Source organism: Neomonachus schauinslandi, chromosome 8 (assembly GCF_002201575.2).
Source record: "Neomonachus schauinslandi chromosome 8, ASM220157v2, whole genome shotgun sequence".
Classification (NCBI taxonomy): domain Eukaryota; kingdom Metazoa; phylum Chordata; class Mammalia; order Carnivora; family Phocidae; genus Neomonachus; species Neomonachus schauinslandi.
The window spans coordinates 118859220-118881647 of NC_058410.1; the positions used below are offsets into that span (position 1 = coordinate 118859220).

At 43.5% G+C, this 22428-nt stretch overlaps 2 protein-coding genes across 3 annotated transcripts; both read right to left on the reverse strand.

Moving 5' to 3' along the window:
* Positions 1 to 6476: 6476 nt before the first annotated feature.
* Positions 6477 to 8314, reverse strand: RPP21 (ribonuclease P/MRP subunit p21). Of its 2 annotated transcripts, none has more exons than XM_021697072.2 (5): positions 8035 to 8314; positions 7858 to 7958; positions 7688 to 7770; positions 6748 to 6880; positions 6477 to 6608 (listed from the first exon to the last, which is right to left on the reverse strand). In XM_021697072.2, exons 1-5 carry the CDS (start codon positions 8089 to 8091, stop codon positions 6548 to 6550), a joined length of 435 nt encoding a protein of 144 aa, XP_021552747.1. In that variant the 5' UTR covers positions 8092 to 8314; the 3' UTR covers positions 6477 to 6547. The 2 variants fall into 2 exon arrangements, with proteins under 2 accessions (XP_021552747.1, XP_044773641.1); XM_044917706.1 differs by having other exon boundaries at positions 6755 to 6880; positions 8035 to 8150.
* Positions 8315 to 8626: 312 nt separating this feature from the next.
* Positions 8627 to 22355, reverse strand: LOC110586777 (E3 ubiquitin-protein ligase TRIM39). The gene is made up of 7 exons (XM_021697074.2): positions 22252 to 22355; positions 20076 to 20535; positions 18937 to 19032; positions 13922 to 14152; positions 12730 to 12752; positions 12031 to 12146; positions 8627 to 11320 (listed from the first exon to the last, which is right to left on the reverse strand). The coding sequence occupies exons 2-7, from the start codon at positions 20526 to 20528 to the stop codon at positions 10773 to 10775; spliced, it is 1467 nt and encodes a 488-aa protein (XP_021552749.1). The 5' UTR covers positions 20529 to 20535; positions 22252 to 22355; the 3' UTR covers positions 8627 to 10772.
* Between the last annotated feature and the right edge of the window lie 73 nt (positions 22356 to 22428).

Consider the following 22428-nt stretch of genomic DNA (forward strand, 5'->3'; position numbering starts at 1 on the left):
CTGATCATGTAGCCCCCATCTCTCCCTACCTAGCCCCACCTGTCCCTTACTCAAAAGGGGGATGAAAATGGTGGCACCAGGATCTCTAGCATGGAACTGAAAGCTCACGCCCCCCACTCTTCAGTGAGCCTTCACAGAAAAACAGTCAATCACTCTTGTCTCCCTGGTTTCCATCTGAACTCTGTGTTCACTCCACCTGTAACTGACCGTTTTTATCTCAGGAATGTGACCCAGTTTCAAGTCTCTGAACTTTACGGGTTCTTGTGATGTGGACCTGAGCCATTCCCTGTGGGGGATTGGTGGAGAGGGAGAGAAGTCTTTCCAGGCTTCTGCCTTGTACCAGGCTCCTACCTGGAGTGCAGTTGTGCAAGTGTAAAGCCTTCCATGATTTATGACAAAACCAAGCAGAAAGTTGGCACCTAGACTCACTGTGTTCAGCTGGCTTCTCTGCTCTGATGCCTGGGAGTTCCGCCGCACTCAGGCACCCCGTTCTTCTTGTGACCCCGGGGATCCTGAGACCACGCTGTCCCACTTGGAATCTGCCCCACTTTGCCACCTGAGCACCACTGGAGCAGACTTCTAGAAGTTCTGATTTTGCGCTCTGCTGCTTATAATACTTTGCGGTGGCCTCCTTAGGCAGGCTCTCTCCCTTCTGTGGTATCCTACATATTGCCCCTGATTCACATCTCCGCACCACCTACCTTCCAAAAAGTGGTTGCTTTTCTTTTTTCGTTTTTTAAAGATTTTATTTATTTGACACAGAGAGAGAGACAGCGAGAGAGGGAACACAAGCAGTGGGAGTGGGAGAGGGAGAAGCAGGCTTCCCGCAGAGCAGGGAGCCCGATGCAGGGCTCGATCCCAGGACCCTGGGATCATGACCTGAGCCGAAGGCAGATGCTTAACCCACTGAGTGACCCAGGCACCCCTCTTTCTTCTTTCTTTCTTTCTTTCTTTCTTTCTTCTTTCTTTCTTTCTTTCTTTCTTTCTTTCTTTCTTTCTTTCTTTCTTTCTTTCTTTCTTTCTTTCTTTCTTTCTTTCTTCTTTTCTTTCTTTCTCTTTCTTTCTTTCTTTCTTTCTTTCCTCTCTCTTTCTTTTCTTTCTTTCTTCTCTCTTTCTTTCTTAAGATTTTTATTTGTCAGAGAGAGAGAGAGAGCACAAGCAGGGGGAGCAGCAGGCAGAGGGAGAAGCAGACTCTCCGCTGAGCAGGGAGCCCGATGCGGGGCTTGATCCCAGGAGCCTGGGATCATGACCTTGATTTGGTTTTGGAATGTAGGTGAGGTTTGGTGGGGTGGGATCCGGAGCCGATGACCAAGGAAGACTTCTTGAGACATCTTTGGTGCAAAAAGGTGGTTTTATGAAAGCACAGGGACAGGACCCGTGGGCAGAAGGAGCTGCAATGGGGTCAGGAGGAGTGGCCCGTTATATACTTTCAAGTTGGGAGGGGGTTAGGGATAGCATAAGTCTCTAAGGAATTTTGGAAGCAAGGTTTCCAGGATCCTGAAGGGGCTAGCTATTGTTGGGAAAAGGTCATTTATTACAGTCTAATAAAACCTTAGACATGAGACCCTGCAGATGTATATCGGTGGGCCATATACTTGGGGGATGATTGCCAACACATATCTTGGGGGGTAGAGATAAAGGAAGTTTCCAAAGGAATTTTTGTATGTTAAAGTAAATTTAGGGGCACCTGGGTGGCTCAGTTGGGCAACTGCCTTTGGCTCAGGTCATGATCCTGGAGTTCTGGGATCGAGCCCCGCATCGGGCTCCCTGCTCAGTGGGGAGTCATCTTCTCCCTTTGACCTTCCCCCTGTCATGTGTTCTCTCTTTCAAAAAAATAAAATCTTAAAAAAAAAATTAAAGTAAATTTACAGGATCCTTGAGGGGGGAGGGGTTGGGCTAGGATTGTGTTTTGCCCTTAGCAAAGTATTAACATCCAGACAGTTGGATGTCCCTAGAGGAATGTCGCTATGCCTGTTTCAAGGACTTGTCAATGGACTGTATATAGTAAGGAAATTCAATTATTTCTCTTCTGCCTTTGTTTCCCACATCAACTTCTGTCATTTAATAATATATCCTGAGGATTGCTCCATATTAGTTATGCAGGTCTTTTTCATTCTTTTTACAGCTGCATAGCATTGTTGTCTGGACGTACCAGTTTATTCAGTCTCCGTACTGATGGACATTGTGTCATTTCCAGTGTTTTGTTATGACAAATAATGCCTCATGAATGTTCACCGTGGAAATATATACTGAGTAGATTATTAGAAATGAAGTTTCTGAGTCTAAGGGTAATTATAGATGTAATTTTGTTAGATGGTGCTAAATTCTACTCCACAGGGATTCTATTAAACGTTTTGCCCCCAATCAGCAATGTTATAATGGGACCATTTCTCCACAGCCTTACTAACAGGGTGCTTTGACGAAGTTTGGCACTTTTGTCACTCTGATCAATGGGAAATTGTTATCTTGGTATAGTTTTATTTTATCATGAATGCAACTGAGCATCTATTCATATGTATCAAGGCCATTTGCCTTTCCTTTTCAATGAAATCTCCACTGATGTCTTTTGCTTAAAAGTTTTCTTTTTTTGGTGTGTTTGTGTTCTGGATTTTTAAGAACTGGAGCAGGAAGATAAGCTACAAGTTATTTGTACTATGTTACACATCTTTGTAATTTGTCCTTTGTCTATTTTTTTCCAAAACACATATATTTTTACTTTTATATAATGTTTGTTAATATTTTCTTTTATTCTGTATTTTGAATCATGATTAGAAAGGTCTTCCCAATCCACAGGTTATAGAAGAATTAATCAATGTGCTCTTTTAGTACTTATATGGTATCATTATTTATATTTAAATTTCTGATCTATTGGAGTTTATTCTAGTGTGTGATGTGAAGTGTGGCTCTAATTTTATCTTTTCCCAGAGGCTATCCAGTTGTTCTAATACTATTAATTAAAAAGCCTATCTTTTCCCCAGAGATTTGAGATTCCACTTTACTGGCATACCAAATTTTCATACTTACTTGATCCTATTTCTTCTTTTTATTTTTTTTAAGATTTTATTTATTTGACAGAGAGAGAGACAGCGAGAGAGGGAACACAAGCAGGGAGAGTGGGAGAGGGAGAAGCAGGCTCTCCGCCGAGCAGGGAGCCCGATGCGGGGCTCGATCCCTGGGATCATGACCTGAGCCGAAGGCAGATGCTTAACGACTGAGCCACCCAGGCGCCCCTCTTCTTCTTCTTTTTTTTAAAGATTTTATTTATTTGAGAGAGAGCACAAGCGGGTGGAGCGGCAGGCAGCGGGGAGGGAGAAGCAGGCCCCCCACTGAGCAGGGAACCCAATGTGGGGCTTGATCCCAGGAACCCAGGATCATGACCTGACCTGAAGGCAGATGCCCAACTGACTGAGCCACCCGGTGCCCCAGGAGACTCTTAACTACAGGAAACAAACTGAGGGTTGCTGGAGGGGAGGGGGGGTGGGGGATGGGGTAACTGGATGATGGGCATTAAGGAGGGCACTTGATGTAATGAGCACTAGGTGTTATATGCAACTGATTAATCACTAAACTCTATCTCTGAAACTAATGATATGCTATGTTAATTAATGGAATTTAAATTAAAAAAAGAAACCAAAAAGGGCATACATTTTGTTTTGTTTTGGCTTTTTAAAAATACTTTCATTTAAATTCTAGTTAACATACAGTGCAATATTGGTTTCAGGAGTAGAATTCAGTGATTCATCACTTATATACAACACCCAGTGGCAAAGGGCACACATTTTGAATTACTAAATTGTTTAGAAACATTAAGGAAAGCTATTGCATACTAGGATTTGATTTCCTTGTTATAGGGAGTCCACTTTTGCATATATTGACAACTATCTTATTATAAGTAAACATGAGAGGTACCTGGCCTGCTCAGTCAGTGGAGCATGTGACTCTTGATCTCGGGGTTGTAATTTCGAGCCCCATGTTGTGTGTAGATTACTTGAAAATAAAAAATCTTTTTTTAAAGATTTTATTTATTTGAGATAGACTGCAGAGCTAGAGAAAGAGCATGAGTGTGTGTGGGGGGAGGGTGAGGGAGAAGCTGACTCCTCGCTGAGCAGGGAGCCCGACCCAGGGCTCAAGCCCAGGACCCTGGGATCATGACCTGAGCTGAAGGCAGATGCTTAAACAACTGCTTAACTGACTGCACCACCCAGGCACCCCAAAAATAAAAAATCTTAAAAAAAACCCCAAAACATGAAAAAGGACAGAGTTTAGAAAGGAGGAATAGGAGTATGACCTCTAGTTAGAGGAACCTATATTGATAAAAACATAAAACAGATGAATGAACCACAAACTCCTAAGTGAACCACATTCCGCATTGTTTCATCTATTTTCCTAATTGGGACATTCTTCCCATAGTCTCCCACATGAGAGGTATCACTTTATGATTCAGCCAAGAAATCAGATCTCACAAGTTCCCCCATTACTATCCCACTGTGGGCATGTTCAGTCATGTGCAACCAACAGCACACTTAAAACAAACTTAGCCAAAAATCAGATCTAGTGTGCAAGAGCCAATGAGCTCAGAAATGAGACTCATGGGTGTAGCCAAGGAATATGAGCTGAAGACAAAAAGGGTCCAGATCTACCCTGACCGAGGTAGACATTATCTCCAGAAATAAGTGATCAAAAAGTAATTCAGAAGCATTTAGTTACTTGCACACTAATTACCATTTTTCATGCACCTAACTTATTGACAGATGAAGCAATCAGTGGAGAGACTGAGTCAGGGATGAAGGCAAAATAAAGATGTGGTAAATTTCTACATTGGTGGTCCCCAGGGAATGAATGAACCTCTCAGTATTCATGCCCCTTACATGTTGAATCTGAGCTTGGTTACCTGACTTGCTTTGTCAAGGGGACATTAGCAAGTGTGATGAATACAGAGGCTTGATAAGTACTTACACCTTGGAGCTTGTCCTCTTGAAATGCTCTCTGTGGAAGCCACAGCATGTAAGAGGTTCAACCACCCTGAGACAGCCATGCTGTGAGGACCTCAAAACCAGCTATGTAGCTAGGCCACACTGAAAAGCAATGAGGTGCAAAAGAAGCTTCTTGGGTCTTCCAGATCAGGTGCCACAGCCACTAGCTAAATGCAGCTGAGTGACTCCAGCTGATGCCATATGGAACAGAAGAAACTACCCAGTCAAGCTCTCAGACAGTTTAGTCCACAGAATTGTTGTTTGAAGCCACATTATGCAGTGACTTTTATGCAGCAATAAATAAGTACAACACAGGATTTATAAGAGAAAGGGACAAAAAAACACTGCATTCTGAGAACAGTGAATTTTATTTGTATGTTTGAGGTAAATTGATTAGCTGGCACCGAGCAAAGTGGTCAGTCTGAAATTCTATCTTTGAATAAGTTTCCTAGGGATATCAAATAAAACAATTTTTGTTATTTACTTATTCTCAAGAAAACCCTGAGGGTTTACCTATGGGGCATACTTGTGTAGTGTTCACCAGTGTCCTTTCATTAGCACCTTTGACCTTGTTAGTTCAGATTTGTACAATTTCCCTTATTAGGCTTATAAAAGAAAACAGAGATTGGGAAAGGCTGAGTGAGTCTGAAGGAATTGAAGCCACTCTGACCCGCTAAACTTTTTTCCTTGTTTAAAAACACCACCAGAGGGCGCCTGGGTGGCTCAGTCGTTAAGCGTCTGCCTTCGGCTCAGGTCATGGTCCCAGGGTCCTGGGGTCGAGTCCCACATCGGGCTCCCTGCTCCGCAGAGAGCCTGCTTCTCCCTCTCCCGCTCCCCCTGCTTGCGTTCCCTCTCACTGTGTCTCTGTCAAATAAATAAATAAAATCTTAAAAAAAAAAAAAAATAAAAACAACACCAGGGACCTGGGTGGCTCAGTCAGTTAAGCATCTGCCTCTAGCTCAGGTCATGATCCCAGAGTACTGGGATCGAGCCCCAAGTTGAGCTCTCTGCTCAGCAGGGAGTCTGCTTCTCCCTCTCCCTCTGCCCCTCCCCTCCTGCCCCCACTTGTGCTCTCTCTCACTCTCTCTCTAATACATAAATAAATAAATAAATAAATAAATAAATATCTTAAAAAATAAATAAATAAAAACACCACCAGTGGTATCAGTAGTCTGTCTAGCCCTTTAGTCAGCAGTTAGGGCTACCTAAATAAAAAATGCTCTATGAAGGCTCAAGCTCTTACAGACAACCCTGGACCATGAGTTCCAAATGTGGCACTGTACTGAGGAAGCAGGGATGAAGGAGCACTGGGGTCAGGGCCCTGGAAATGGAAGCTGCTTAGTGGGGTCAAGTGGTCTATGGAAATCAGGATCTCCCTTAATGGTAGAATATGAGCATGGGTAAAGACAGAGAGTTTAGCCAGTGACAGAAAAATACAAACTGAAACAGAGGAAAATAGAATAAAAAGCTGAAATACTCACAGAAGCACACAAAATGAAACACAATTATACTTTATTTGAAAGATAGGGTGAATCCATCACTGGTGACTGGAGCTCTGAGGCTACACTTTCTCCTCAGGGAGGTGGGCTGGAATGGGGTGAGCTGCATTTGGCAGGGGCTGTGGTGGTTTGAGATCTGGGTAGATGAGAATTTGAGTTTTTTAAGATTGTAGCACCTCTCACACCAATCCAGAATCCACCTGTGTGTTCTTTTCACCTCTATGCCCCCCATCAAGCCTATCTTCCTGGGGCATCCCCAATTTTTCTCTACAAACCTGTCACCTGCCTGGCTCCCCAGCTGGGCCTCAGGCCGGTCTCCCCAGAGTAGATGATCAGGATCATTGAGGAAACGCTGGCTGCGCTGGCATGTTAGGCAAGTCTGTACTGTCCAGCGCTGTCCCCTGCAGCCTGGATGAAAGTGGGGAGGAGGAGGAGAGTGCCCAAGTTTAGGAGAAGAAAAGGTCTCCTGCACCCAGTTTTGCCTCCACTGTTTCTCAGTAAGAATTCCAACACTCCCCAAGTTTGAATACAAATTTGAGGCATCTTACCTCTGCTTAAAGTCTGTCAATTTCTTGGTATCCCTTAAGATAAAGTCCGAACTCCTTAACAAGCCTCTTCAATATCTGCCCTGTTTCCTTCTTCAGCCTCATGTTTTTTTGCCCTTGCCTATCTCAAACTCCAGGTTCCTGAACTCTGGTCTCCTTGACAGCACCACAAGCTCTCCTGTCTCAGAGTCCTCACACATGCCTAGAATTTCCATTTCTCACTCCTTTTGCTTATCATGAACCGCACGATTACTAGTATAAGTAATTTAGCATTTTACTTCCTCAAGTAAAGCATTTTTCTACACTATCTTGTTTCTTAGTCTGTCCTATCAGACTATAATTTCAGTGAGAATAATGGATCTTGTACAATACTTGACTCATCTCAGAAAATTATTTGTCAAATGAATGAACGAATGGTGATGTGAATCCTGTCCTCCACCATACAAAATAACATCTATTAGTATGTATGGGTGGGTTACGTCTTATGGCAACATCATTCCCTACTGCCTTTCCTTAGTTGGTCCAAGTGAAGTCAGCAATTCAACCCAGAGCTGGAAAGAGCCGGCTGCTGTAAATCCCACGCCCGACGCCCATCTAAAGCGAGGAAGGGGGTCTCCTCCCCAGCCCACTGGTGCTCCTCAATCACCCCCACATCATCAGGAGCACTCACGTCTCTGGCGCTGGGTGCAGGTGAGGCCCGGGATGAGGAGGGAAGAGCAGCCACGACAGAGGGTCCTCTTCACCGAGGGGTCCCTGCGGACGGAAGGGGATGGTGGTCCGAGCGCCCAGGCTCCCTCTCCCATGCTTCGCGCCCGCCGCCAGGTTCCCTGAGCGTCTCACCGCCGCAAGACCAGCCGCTTTGCGATGGTCCTCTCCGTGTGGCAGTAAAACCTCGCCAACGCCTGGTTCGTGGGGTCCTGCGCAAGGACACAGTGGGCGGCCTGGGGGAAGGAAACCATTACTTCGTGGCCGGCCACATCCGGCCGCCTCCCCGTACGCCCCGAGACACGGACTCACCTGGTACAGGAAGCTGAGCCTCTGGAAGGCCTCGCGGTCCTTCACCGGCCCAGCCATCTGCGCCGCGCGAGTGCCTCACACACGACAGTCCGCAGTTCCCGCCCCTCCGATAGCCCCGCCTCAGGCGCCCGCGCACGGCCTCCTGGGAAGTGTAGTTCCTGCGCCCGCGAGGCTCTCTCCGCGATCCTTACTCCGGCGCCACCCTGCGGCCTCAGGGACCCCAGTTATTTGTAAACCCACACCCACCCCTGCAACCCAAGTCCAGGGTCCCTTTCTGAGTTTTGGCTACCTTCTAGTCTTCCTCAAGCCCATGATCAGTTATACTAGGTAGGAAAGTCTAGTGAACAGGAGAAGATCTTAAACTGCAAAACATTTTTAGGACACAAGACTGGTCTCTTTATGCAGATAGGTTGGGGAGATGCTTATGTGCAATTTATACCCAGCTAGAACTTCTGCCCTACGCTCCTGAAGCCAAAGGCAGATGCCTGAAAGATCTACAGACTGAAGGAACAGAAGTTACACATTCAAAAAAAGCACTGGTACCAGTGGGAGTGAAATTGGAAAGGATCATGAGGGTGGTCAAAGGAAGGAAGCACAGCTTATTCCCATTCTTTTCCACTTACTAAAAAAAAAAACAACAACAAAAAAACCCCACTTCTTATTATGCAGTGCTGGACACACAGTAGGTGATCCTAGCTAACTTCTAGTCTTAGGTACTGGAGCACAGAAACTTTTGACATCTCCTGCTCCTGAAACTCACCCCTCCCCCATCTCCCCTATTCCAATCATATACTTCACATCCCTTACTCTGACCTGTCTCCTGTTTGTTCTGTTTGACATCCTGTGTTTACTTCTGCCTCATAGTTAATGACCACCAGTTCCTGAAGTCAGAAGTAGAGGGATGTGAGCTGGAGCGGCAGAACATGAATGAACCTTGAGACAGGGAAAGGGTAGCATTAAGGAGAGAATAAGGCCTCTCTCCCTTCTCAAACCCCAACAGGCCATGCAGGAAACCAGGCCTCCAGCTCAGAAGAAATGGCCAAAACCTCCTCTGGGATTAATTTCACAAGGATCCCTAAATTCAAATGAGGAGTATGTTTAAAATGTAGACATCCAGGCCCACCCCAGACCTTGATTAATCACTGAGGGCAAACCCCAGGATCATGCATTCTTAACACCAGTGATTCTTACACATCAACACAAGGCCATCGTCAAATTACCACACAACACAGAGATCACTTCAGTGGATCCTTTGTTCCATATTGTTTTACCAACCAAAGCATCTTGCCACAAAGAACCACAGTCAAGGCACAAAGGTAAGAGGAGAGTCTGGACAAAGTCCTGTTGAGGTGGTAGGAGGAATTGAAACACCCTCAATAAACTGCAGTTTGTTGTCCCAATCTTCTGTGAACCCCTGATCACCCAAATAGCAGATATTCCAAATCATTTTAGTTCGGTTTGGCATGCATAGCTTTAACCTTTTTTGACAACATATGTACCCTACAAGTTGTTTATTTTGGCCTAATGTTAAAATGATTTACATTCTCTGATAGGGGAAATGGCAAAAGGTGAAGGATGGCAACAAATAAGCAAAAGACTGGCTCCTGTGAACACTAGTTCCAGGCCATATGCACACAGGCTAAAGGAAGTTGCCTATCTTACCCTTCCCTCTACACACCCTCTCTTCTACCCTGTCCTCAGGGTGAGGAAGACTATTTCCTTTCTCCCTTTTTGGCTTGGACACCTTAGCCAAGGAACAAGGCTGACAACTTGGGAGCAGCTACTTAGTAACATTCTTTAAGGCCAGGGCTTTGGATAGAAAAACCTTTCTCTTTCCTCTAATACCTGACTGTCCTTTCCAGGTTCCCTTGGGAAAGCAGTGAAAGGGTAGATGTGTCTTGAGGGGTCTCTGGTACCTCATCTCTGCAGGAGAAAGGTGACTGACCGACATCTTAGAGACAACCAACTCAAAGGAGGCAGGCACTAAGCCAGCTTTGCTGAAGGCTGAGAGAGGGACCCGATTTCTCCTCTCCTTTCTTCTCACACTTTCCTCCCCACATTCCTACCTCTGGCCAATCCTACTCATAATGGCAACTTACTCTGGGAATGGAAGACCAAAGAAACCCCTTTCCCCTTCATTGGTCACTAGGAATCTGTTCCTTTAGCCCCTTTCCCAACTTTCTTTCTAATCTTGATGCTCAATCTCTGCCCTCAAAAACAAACAAACAAACAAAAAAAAACTCCTTAACTTCTAGACCCATAAGAGCAACTATCATTCATCTTTATTTTAGTCTAGAGGTACACAGACCCCTCTGATCTTCCTCAAGAAATAAGACCATTCTGGGTCAAAGAACCCCCTAAAAGGATGTACAGGGGTTTCTGTTTCCTCTTCTGGTTTTGAGCAAGTCAGACCCTCCCACAGACTTTCTGTTTCCGGAAAAGCCTCTCCTTCCTTCCCAACCTATCCATGTGCAATAGAAAAACCTGATGGACTTCAGGGGAGACAACCCCTGGGAACTAGCTCCCCACCCTGACAGAAGGGAGACACAGCTGTGCTCTCATCCCAGACCAGTCCTTATCTACTCCTCCATATAAACCATTCTAGAAACCAAGATGCCTCTCCTAGACAGTGCAGGACTGGAACCAGGCAGACACGAAGACGTTCCAGCAGGTCACAGGAAGGAAGGCCCATAGCTCTTGACCCTGACTCACCCCAATTATTCCCACATCCCTACCTGTCACTCCCAATCTGTTGGGGGCCTGATGGTAAGTGGTGCAGCATTCTTCCGACCAGCCCGGATGCCTGGATAGAAGAGGGGCCAAAGTTTCTCAGTAAAAGTATCAGTAAAAGTGTAGATATGAGAGCGGTCTGTGACATTGTAAAAAGACAGTGTGCCGGCCTCATAGTCTAGGAATATGCCCACCCGCTTGGGTTTCACCTTGATGTGCAAAGGGGTAAAAGGCGTGGTGGTGGCTGCATATTTGTCCCCATTCCACAGCCGCACCCGCCAGTAGCCAGTCTCAGGGAGTGGAGTCAGCTCGCCCTTTCGGCTCACGGAGTCCCGGCACACGCCCACTGCCCAGTGGGTCTTATCACCCACCTCCACCTCCCAGTAGTGTCGGCCTGAGGTGAAGCCCTCAGTAGCCAGGACACAAGGGTAGAAGGTGAACCGCCGTGGTGTGTCAGGGAGATCCCGGAGTCTTGTCTCCACAAACTTGACGCTCTTACGATCTTCTGACAGGACTAGGTTAGGGTGAGCAGTCTCTGGGTCCAGGGTCACATCCGCTGGCGGGAGAAGCCAGAGTGGGGAGCTAGATGAGGATGGGAATAGCTAAATGCCCCTGCCTCACTCTTCCAGCCTGCCTTTACAGAGCCTGCTTCCTTAAAGGTCCCCAGAACACCGTGGGGTTTGGTTAACTTTCTCAATCCATGGTCTCACCTAAGGGAAAGGAGGGAACAATGGCTTCCCTTCTCACCCTGGCCCTAAAGTAAACAGCTAATGATCTCTTGATTCTGCAAGGGCTGATGGTTTAGGCTCCTGCCTGATCCCTTCTCTACCACCCTGTGACATCATCTCACTATGTGAAGAAGCACAAGTCACAGTCTAAGGGCCAGAAAGAACAGAAAATGTTTAGAAGGATACACAGCAAGACAGCATTATGGTCTAGGGATAGGGTGACCATGTATCTGGAACTGGTTCACGACTATTTTCTTTGAGTAAATATTAATGATACTCCCTTTCACTCCCAAGGCCGGGGGGGCGGGGGGACAAGTTTAGGCATATTATTTAACCTCTCTGGGTGCCTATTTAGAAAAGTGTGGACCTAAGAGTAGATGACACCTAAGCTCTGTTACTCACAGTGAAACTGAAAGCCAGGTAAAGGGATAGGCACAAAAAGCGACAGATGGGATAAGTTAAGCCCAGATAAAGTGGGATCTAAAGACTTTCTTCTCTGCTGATTCCCTCTGCTAGTTTACTTTTGGGAACAACTCACCAATTAGCTGTTTAAGGATTTTCCTTAGGGCAAAGTACTGTCGGGGGAAATTGCTGAAGTTCTTTTCCAGCTCTATAGACACTGAAGTCACCTCCATGGTCTTCACCTTCTCACATCTAGGAGGGATAGGGAGATAGGGGAAGAAAGGGCAGGGTCAGGGGAAGCTCCAGCTGAGTGAGTATGCAGATATTCTCTTTAGGGAGAAACTAAAATTCTCCATCCTCCCACTTTCTCCCTCCTCTCTGAAGACAAGTACTCACTTACTGCTTTCTTTTGCCAATCTATGGAGAGCCATATGGCTCCCTGAACAGAGCCTTATTTTAAGAATGAGTCTCAGAACTTTCTGGGGGTACGACTATATTTCATGCAAGTAGTAATCACTCTCCCCACTCTCCCAACCCCTTCCTTTGTCTGTCTTGTTTGGACACATTTCCACCCACAGGCACAGGGAGAATCTGGTTCTACATTACCTTGGTATCTTCCTTACCAGGTTAGTCCTGATGCTCAAAGGGGAAAAGGTAATGGACTATTACTCCCAATGATTTGCTCTCTAACTGGCTTCATGGATGCAATGAATCTTCTCCCACATCCTACCCAGACACTGCGTGACTTTCCTATCCTTCTCCCCTAACTCCTTACTGTACTCCTGGTCTCTAAGCTAAGACCTAACTCACTCAAAGAGATGCAAGAATCACTTACTTTTCCAGGGTACTTTTGACATCCTAGAGGGAAGGAGAAAAGAAAGCAATATTGGTCCTGGTAGTCAAGGGTCCTACAGGCAAAAGGTTCCCCCCTCCCCAAAGTCCTAGATCTATACAATAGGAATAGGGCAAACTAAGGGTCACAATGCAAGGGGAAGAGCTCCAGAGGGATCTGAGTACACCTCTCGACCTGATCCCTATTTTCAACTTCTGGTTAGCACGAAGCTTGGTAATTTTTATCACTTCCAAATGGTTTCTTGTGTCCTTGTCTTGCTCCTTACGGACACTGGGAGCTCAATGCAAAGGACACTTGCATTGTCTGCTCTTTACTCTGTCCCCCAAGTACCAACCACACACCTGTCTCCTTGAGGATCAGTATAGACTGGTGGCATAGGAATGAATCACACTTTCCTGTTGTTGTTTATTATCCCTGTCCGGAACTGGTTAATAAATATTAATAACTGTGTGCCAATCCTGATTTGTGAATACTTGGGGTCCAGAAGACAAAGAAGAGAAATCTCTGCCCCCCAAGGATTTCCCAGTTTAATGTGGAAGGCAGAACACACATACATGAAGGGACACAAGAATAAGTACCAAGCAATACATAACATGCAGATAAATGTACAACGAAGCCTCACTGATTCAAATGTTGGTAATCTGATCTCTAAAATAAGAGACATATTTCCTACAGCCTTGCTAACACCATTCATCTGCTTAAAAGAAGAAATTATTTCAAACATTTTAGAGGCATTATTTACATATCAAAAGTAATATATTATTTATACATAATTTCAAGTGTCCTTCAAACTAGGTTTGTATTTTTTTTTTAGCAGTAGGTAAATCAAGTTCCAGGGCCTAAAAGTAATGGCAACTACATTTACATAATTTTTAATGTATAGTTTTTTTCACTAATTCAGACTCGATTTCCCTCCTTTCAAACGGAATTTTTTTCTTTGGTACAAATTAAGCACATAATTGTTCACAAGACATAAGAACACAGAAATGATTAGAAGGGGATGGGAGAAATCAGAGAAGGCTTTCTATAGAAAAAGATCCTTTGAGTATGTCTGGAATAAAGAACTGGATTAGAGAAGCAGAGCAGAAGAGTGAGCATCCCAGGTTGACAGAATGGCCTGTGCAAAGCTATACTGCACTTGATCTGAGGGGCTATACAGGGGCAAAGGTCGAACCTTAAGCATCTCGAAGCCTGACTGTAAGCACTTGCCCTCCACCTCAGCAGCCAAGTGGGCCAGGTCCCGGCGCTTGTCTCCAAGGTGAGCAGCATTTTCTCGGAGGCGCTGTAGAATGTCTTGTTCCTCCTCCTCCAGTCGTGAAAGCAACATCTGCTGCTCTTCATCCAGCCGCCTATGAAGCTCTTCAAATTCCTTTAAGATCTGTTGCCGGCGACATTCCACTAGTCTCTGAGAAAAGTGGGAAGGTGTTATATTTAGCAGGGCCAGTGGGGCCTTACCCTACCCACCATGTGTATGAATTAACACAGACTTCCAGTGTCAATGGAAATAGCTTAACAGGATACTCATGTTTCTCTCCATTGAAATTTCCTTCTGTAAGTAATGGCTCCTTCCCCAATGTCACCCTTACTGATTACTCGGGAATGAAGACCACTGGGGAATTTTAAAAAAATCAGTGTTTAAAAAAATTTTAATTTTATTAACTTCTTAAAAAAGCTGTACTTCTATGGTTTAGTGAAAAAAAAGCAAGATATAAGAACTCAATAATATAATGACATCTACTATTATGGATACAAGATATATCTGCTATTTCCAACTCTAAAGTTCTAGCTAATGCAATTTATCAAGAAAAGGAAAGAAATAAGCACTGGGAAGTTAGAGATGAGATGGTGATCATTTGTATATTGCCAGACATCTACCCTCTAAAAACCAGAGAACCAACCGGAATAGTATCAGAATCAGTAAGATTTTAGTAATGGGTTATTACAAAATACATACAGTTGACTGTTGAACAATACAGGTTTGAACTGTGAGGGTCCATTTATACAAGGATTTTTTTTCCATAAATAGGGTATAGTACCATAAAGGTATTTTCTTTTCCTTATGCTTTCCTTAATAACATTTCCTTTTCTCCAGTTCACTTTATTGTGAGAATACAATATATAATACAAGTAACATATAAAATAGGTGTTAATCACTGCTTATGTCATCACTAATGCTTGTGGTCAACAGTAAGGTATTAAGAGTTAAGTTTTTCAACGACATGGATGGAACTAGAGGGTATTATGCTAAGTGAAATAAGTCAGTCAGAGAAAGACAAATATCATGAGATTTCATTCCTATGTGAAATTTAAGAAACAAATCAAGAGGAGCATAGGGGAAGGGAAGGAAAAATAAAATAAGATGAAATCAGAGAGGGAGACAAACCATAAGAGACTCTTAATCATAGGAAACAAACTGAAGGTTGCTGGAGGGGAGGTGGGTGGGTGGGGGATGATGTAACTGCGTGATGGGCATTAAGGAGAGCACGTGATGTAATGAGTGTTGGGTGTTATATGCAACTGATGAATCACTAAACTCTATCTCTGAAACTAATAAAAAAAAGAGTTAAGTTTTTGGGGAGTTGAAAGTTATATGCAGATTTTCCATTGCACTGCTAACCTTGTTCAAGGGTCAACTGTATATAGATTTCAGGGAAGAACCTGTTAAATAGTTTCAAGTCACTTCAGAGAACTGACAGTTCCCATCCCAGGAATAAGTTCCAAAAGTTTGTGAATTAATTGTTGAAATTTGAAATATGTTTTCTCTCAGCTACCACACAGAATTAAAGCTCTAACCTTCCTGAAATTTGATAATATAGTACTAAAACACCAGCCATAATACTTTCTGAAGGTTATCACCTAGCATGTCCTTCCTTTTGTACCTCCACTGCAACAAATGATCTGCCCAGATGGAGTCTCCCACGTGTCACGTGACTGATGGGGAAAAGTAAACCCAAGAGGGAAGTAAAAGAGAAGCAGAGACAGGGAATCTGGAAGTAAAAAGTAGATAGGGACGGAAAGGCAGGGCTGAGGGTGAATAGAGAGGGGCTGCAAAGCCAGTGTGGGCCTTCGAAGCCTGGTGTTTCTGGATTTCAAGCTAGTTCTCAGCAGAGGCTGGCTAGCTCTAATTCTGGAGCTGCTGCTGCTTCCCATTCCACTGCTGCATTCTCAGGTGCACACTGGAACAAAATATATTCTTACAGCATTTACCCTGTGAAAATTATAAAAGGAAACCTCACTAAAATGGAGTCAGGACGCCAGCAGGGGGAGCACTCACACCCTACCCCTGGTCAATTGTAGACCCAATTGGAAGAGATGGACCTTGCAAGTCCATCCTATCTTAACCACCCCAACAGGAGGAAGGAAGGTTTCCTTTTTGCAGGGCAACAAGCCAGCCAGTGACAAACTGTCACAACCCAGCCAATGAAAAGTCACTATACTCTGAACTCCCAGGTCACTTCAAGGACTTTTCATTTATAAGAGCCCCTCCCAACTACCTCCTTTCCTCTTTAGAAGAGTGGTCCTCTCCTTTGTTCTCTACACTTGCCTATGGATTTGCCTTAGCTTGCTTGTCCTGAATTGCAATTCTCTGCTATTCCTGAATAAACTCATTTATGCTGGTAAAGTAACTGAATTTTATTTAACCCCTAAGTAAAATACAACTTTTTTCCTTGTGTGTGTGCACACACACGTGTGTGTTGGTGTATGTTGAGAGGTGATGTATGGGTAGAATTTAGGATTCATAACTGTGGTAAATAGGAAGCAAAAGGGCTGTCTTTTATATAATCCCATAATCCCTTCTCTTTTTTTTTTCACTCTATATATGTAGGGCAGTGGTTCTTAATGAGGTTCTTACTTCCCACTAGGGATATTTTGGAAACAAGGGGCATTTTTTTGTTTGCCATAACTGGGGGTACTCTAGTAAGGCTGCTAGCACTCCAATATGTGAGATGACTCTGCAACATGCACCGTCCTGCACCATTTTCTATGTTCTGCTGTATATTTAAAAACATAGGCCTGGACTTGAATGTCATTTTATACATAGTAATTTAAACAGAGTTAATTTGTACCCAGTTTTAATATACCTGAATTTTTCAGAAATGGCTGAATAAAACTAAGACTGTATTTTTTTCTTAGAACTTTACCAAAAGTTACTTATCATTTTGAAAAAATTATGTCACCAAGAGCTAAGCTGCTTGTGGTGCTTGTCAACATTACTATGCAATTATTTCAGTCTGAATTTGTATTTGTTGCATTGTTGATGATGTCACATATAGGTACAAGGATAAAACTACATTGTGGTGTCTTTCAGGGTAGTTGTGCCCAAATATTTACATATCAGATTTTATATAAATCACTTTCCTTTATGTTGTGTGTGTGTATTTGAGCATAAGTCTCTTTTTAAAATTATGCAGGGAAGTTATTTTATCTATAATTTTCCCTTCAGCATGCTTAATTACTAATTATGTTTAAAAGGGGCACTGGGTCTGATTTTGGAAGTAGGGATGAGGGAGAGGTAGGAAGGAGAATTTAAATGGTCACAAAAGGAATGTTGGTGGTAGTTTCAGAGACCACTGGATTTTTAAAAACACCACAGATCTGTTCAAGCATTTAGAAGGTTTTAAAAAATTTTTATTCCCCTCTTTATCCTTTACCTTTAAGAAGGTGATCAACAGGAACAGGAAAGTTAATGACTGGGAATAAGCTTCGTTTTCACATATTTTAAGTTTCTCAGGAGCCCTCCAAAAGAACAAAGAACTTTTTTTTAAAGTTCACCTTTGCAATCAAAATTAGTTATAATTTTAAAAAATTCAAATGCTTGCTTTATTCAAATATATAAAGGACTAAGGTAGTACTTAGTAATACTTAATAATACTTGCTTTCTATCAAAATGTTGTTATTGTTAAAAAATTAGTGTTTCTACTATTTTCAAACTTGTGTTTAATTTCTGGTGATCCCTAAATCTCAACTCCAAAAATTCATTATTTCTTCTGGAAGCTTTTAATGAGGTCAAATTTCTATATTGTCTTCTTATGAATTTGCAACTGTACTTTCGTGCCATGTCATTATCTATTTTCTCCACCGGACTGTAAACTCAAGTAGGACAGGGACTGTGTTCTTGCTCATCATTGTTCCCCAGGGTCAGAATTTGGCCTATACTGGAAGCTTAATACATACTTATGGATTCATGCAGAGCTAGTATCCCTGATTTTGCTACATATTGGCTGTGTGATCTTGGACTAGATACTTATTCAAGTTTTGTTTCCTCCTGTGATAATTGAGGGTAATAATACCCACTTTACAAGGTATCTAAGTTCATCTTTGCTAAAGATGACCTCCAGGACTCCCTTTCCTTTGTCTTACAGCTCCTCTAGGTCCCACATGTTCATTGGCCTGAACTCTTAGAACTCTAACCTGGGCAGAACCTTAAAACCTAATGCAACCCTGTAAGTTTGGAATGTCATGGCACCCAATGAATTCATACACGGGACTCAATAAATACTTAGTTATTATTGCCACTATTAAGAATTGTTCACTGTCCAATAAAATAAGACAGATACCAAAATCTCATGCTACAAATATGGTAATGCTATGAAAGAGAAGCAAAATTATATGCAAATTAAGAAAGTTAATTTCTGAAGGATCAAGGAAGGCTGTATAGGAAGTGGCTTTTATCCTGCATGAAGGATAGATAGGATCCTATAGATGTAGGATGGAGAGAGCAACAGTCTAGGAGAACCAACATCATCTAGCATACCTGAACTTACTGAAGAGAATGTGGTCCTAAAGTCACTGGGCAGTTCTGGGAGCTCTTTTGTTAGCTTCTTCTTTCTTTCTCCCCAGTGAACCTTTCCAAATTCTTCTCTCCTCAGTCTCTCTAAGAAACTCCTATCCCTGCTCTCTCCCTGCTTTACAAGAAAAAAGGAGACCAATGGGCGTGAACTCCCTCAACCTGCCACACGTAAGATGCTGTCTGCCCTTCCTTCACTTCCTACATCCTTCTCTTCAATACTTAAATCATTGCAAATAATTTAAGTACAATGTATAATGACAAAGAAGCCTAATAAAATACCATTGTTTTTGAGAGAACAGCATTTTTCGAATGAATCAGAACTGGTGGATTAAAGAATGTGTGGTTAATGTGTGGTTAACTGCCTGCAGAGCAGCCCAAATGGAATCATCTGCCTTTACCTTGAGCTCTCCAGGCTTCTTCTCCTCAGAGGACTTGCAGCGGGTGATCTCCTGCAGCTTCTGCTCCAGGGGCTCCAGGCACTTCTGCAATTTTTCCTGAGGGTGGGAAGTGGGAGAGGTGGCATTTAGGGTTGCCTGGTACATCCTACATTCAGAGGTTAACCCATTTATTTTAAACCATTTATTTGCTTCCTATCCATCTCATCACCTCTTGATCCCACTCCCTTCCTTGCCTGTCATTTGGGGTGTCAATTTCTGGTCCTTCCTCCTGCTGCCAGCCTGTCCCCATCATCTTCCTTGCTCTCCAAACTTTCCTCTCACTGAATCTCACAGTTGTCCAGCTGTCACCAACTCCGTGTCCTTCCCCAATCCTATCATTTTCTTACTCAAGTGACTGCCTATTATGGTCAAAGTGACTTTCTGTACTCAGATATCCTTCTTTACACTTGTCCTCCCATCCAACTCAAACCACCTACAAATATAATAAAGTCTTTATTACTTACACTGTAAACAACTTTAAATCTTGTGTCCAAGATTTTATTAACATAATTAAACAAAATACTTGATCAGTGCTAAGATATTAAAATCTTTAGTTCCTATTACTCGAACATTTACCCTGTGTCCCAACAGTAATTAAATCCGATGCCACATTATCTATTATCTAGCCAGATACAAATGGCAGACAAGTTCAGCTTAGTCTGGTGGGGATCAGTCTAAACTAATGTTATGTATTCCCAATACCGATGGGAAAATAAGGAACATTCTGAGCAGGGGGACAGACCGAAATCAGACCACTTTTCAGTTCCTCCTAAGTTTGACCATCTCCAAGTGGTTTCATTCATTTATAAAAAATGATACATTATAAGACCAAACAAAGCAATATTCACCCATAAGACTCAAATGATGTTAGGAAAAGTCAGAAAGCAATTTTGAGGCGCTCCTCAAAACTGCTCTTCTTCATGCTTGAGGATAACTGATCAGATGTAGTGTGCCCTCTGTGTATATAGCTCTGAGGTGACTAGAGAGTAAGGACCAGATACAGTCTTGCCCTCAGCTTAGGATCCTCTACCCAGGCAGTCTGCCATCCTCTGTGCTCCTCTCTCTTGCCCCACCTTGGCATCATGTGTCTGGTTCCCCACCTTGTACTCCTGTGTGGCATCATCCAGTGGCACGACGGTGTGGGCCCGGTGGGTGTGGGAAATTGCACATATCAAACATACAGCCTCCTGGTCCTCATAGCAAAAGAGGCTGAGGGCCTCATGGTGCTGGGGACAGAGGCTTTCATCTCGGATCTTCCGCTTAACAGCCTGGAGCTGCTTGGCAATTTCCACCATACTGCCTAGTTGTCGATTAGGTCGGAGACTGCGGTAGCGGGATGTTTTTCGACACACAGGACAAGGGAAGTCCCTCTCTAGGTCCTCCCACCAACGGGTGATGCAAGCTTTGCAGAAGTTGTGTCCACACTCAATGATGACAGGCTCCTTCAGATACTCCAGGCACACAGAGCAACTCGCCTCCACCTGTAAGTTCTCCAGCGCTGCAGCTGTGGAGGCTGCAGAGGCCCCAGCATCTAACAGACTTGTCTCTGCCATTATTTAACTTAGGGATGGAAAGGGGGCAGAGAGAGAAAAATATTAGTTGGAGGTTTAATTTTTTTGTACCCCTGGCCTGACATTTACTCCCATGATAAATCCTAACTCCAGTTAGCCCTATTTTGGTATCTTACATCTTCTCTTCCACTAGATTCAACCTTTTTTTTTTTTTTAAAGTAGGCTCCATGCCCAGTGTGGAGCCCAAAACAGGGCCTGAACTCAGGACCCTGAGATCGAGACCTGAACCAAGGTCAAGAGTTGGACACCTAACCCACTGAGCCATCCAGGTCCCCCTCAACCTCTTTTTTGTTTCTGTTTCCAAAACCTGTGACTCCCAGCCATCAATCTATTTTTTTTTTTTCCTCCTCAGCACACTGACACCCAACCACCAATCTCTTTTGTCTTTACCTCTGCTTTCTCATTAGAGGCTTCCTTCAACTCTAGTCCAGCATACTTTTCCTAATCCAGACTTATCCCACATGTATCTTAAAAACAGACCAATGTATCCCTAGTTTGACATATTTTTCTAATAGATAAGAAAGGAGCTTGGGAAACTGGAAAGTGCCATAAAAGTCAAAATATTAATTAAGATTTCTTAAGTATATTTTAAAGTTTAATATTACAGAAAAATTTTTATTGCAATAGCTCTTTGAAGCATAAGCTTCTCTGCCACTGTTCTGTCACTCTTTCAAAGGGTAAGAAAAGGAATAAGTTAGGCAAGAGTAACAAGCTCTTTTCAGGAAAATTTGAAATTATTCTTTCTTGTATCAGACTAGTCTAGAGGAAGTGTGCCTTCTTGGAATGAAATGATTCACACATTTGGAACTGCTGAAAAGTGATAAATATGTGGCAACTACACTAAAAAGTTTATTAGTATATACTTCTCGAAAAATATATGCTCTTGAAAAGAGGGCTGACAAGTCTTTTCTAAATATTCAGCAGTGACTGGAGTCTTTTGAAATAGCTACTGAAAACTAATTCCTTGGAGGTACTGTGCCTCCAACTAATAGATTCTGGAGTGGTTGGGATTTAGAGAAAAAAAAGTAAAGAGTCAATCAAAGTCTCTCTCAAGTGAAGGCTCAAGATACTGGAAATGCATCAAAGGGATTTATAAAGCAGAAGGCTGGTCCCCCACTCCTTCCTTAAAAAATCACACTTTTATCCATGAAATAGTTGATTTCTCTATCCACCCCCCTTCCCCTCCACACCAAGGGACCCAACAGAAGAAAGGAAATTTGGTAGGTCTAAGTGCTATGAGATAAGTGGCCATGTAATGAGTTGGGTTAACAATGATTATTGTATATACTGATGGCACACATGAAAAGTGTTTTAATTTGGAGTAGGAGCTCATAATTTATTTGGACCTGAATTCTTCCCTCAACCAGGAGAGAAGTTCAGTCAGATGATTCTTCTTCACCGAAGGGAAACCAACTTTGACTAGTGAACCTGCCCCTTTCTTCTAGAAATAAGGTGGCCTCCTCACCTGGGGTGAGTTGAACTGTACGCAGATTTAGGGACCAGGATGGATCTAGACTGGCAAAGAAGTGGTGTGAAAGAGAAATGGGGAAAAGGTTAGGAAAGCAGAGAGAGGACTTTACAGCCATAGTGAGGCCTCGGGTGCCTCTGGGTTGGTCATTTCTTTCCCTCTATTCCTCGTGTCTCAGTAGAAGGGCAAACTTCAGGGACGTCCTCATTTTGTTTCTACCACTGTCCGGGGTCCCACCTTGCGACCCTCTCCTGAGCGTCGTCCACAACTCAGTCCCACCCTCGTCTCCATCTTCTCTCGCCAGATCTGGCGTAAGGGGATTGGAGAGGGGGAGAGGAAACGTCGTGGTTGACAGGGAAGGAGGAATGCGTGTCCAGGTGAGGAGGAGGTGTGACGTGAAGGTGGGATGCTCGC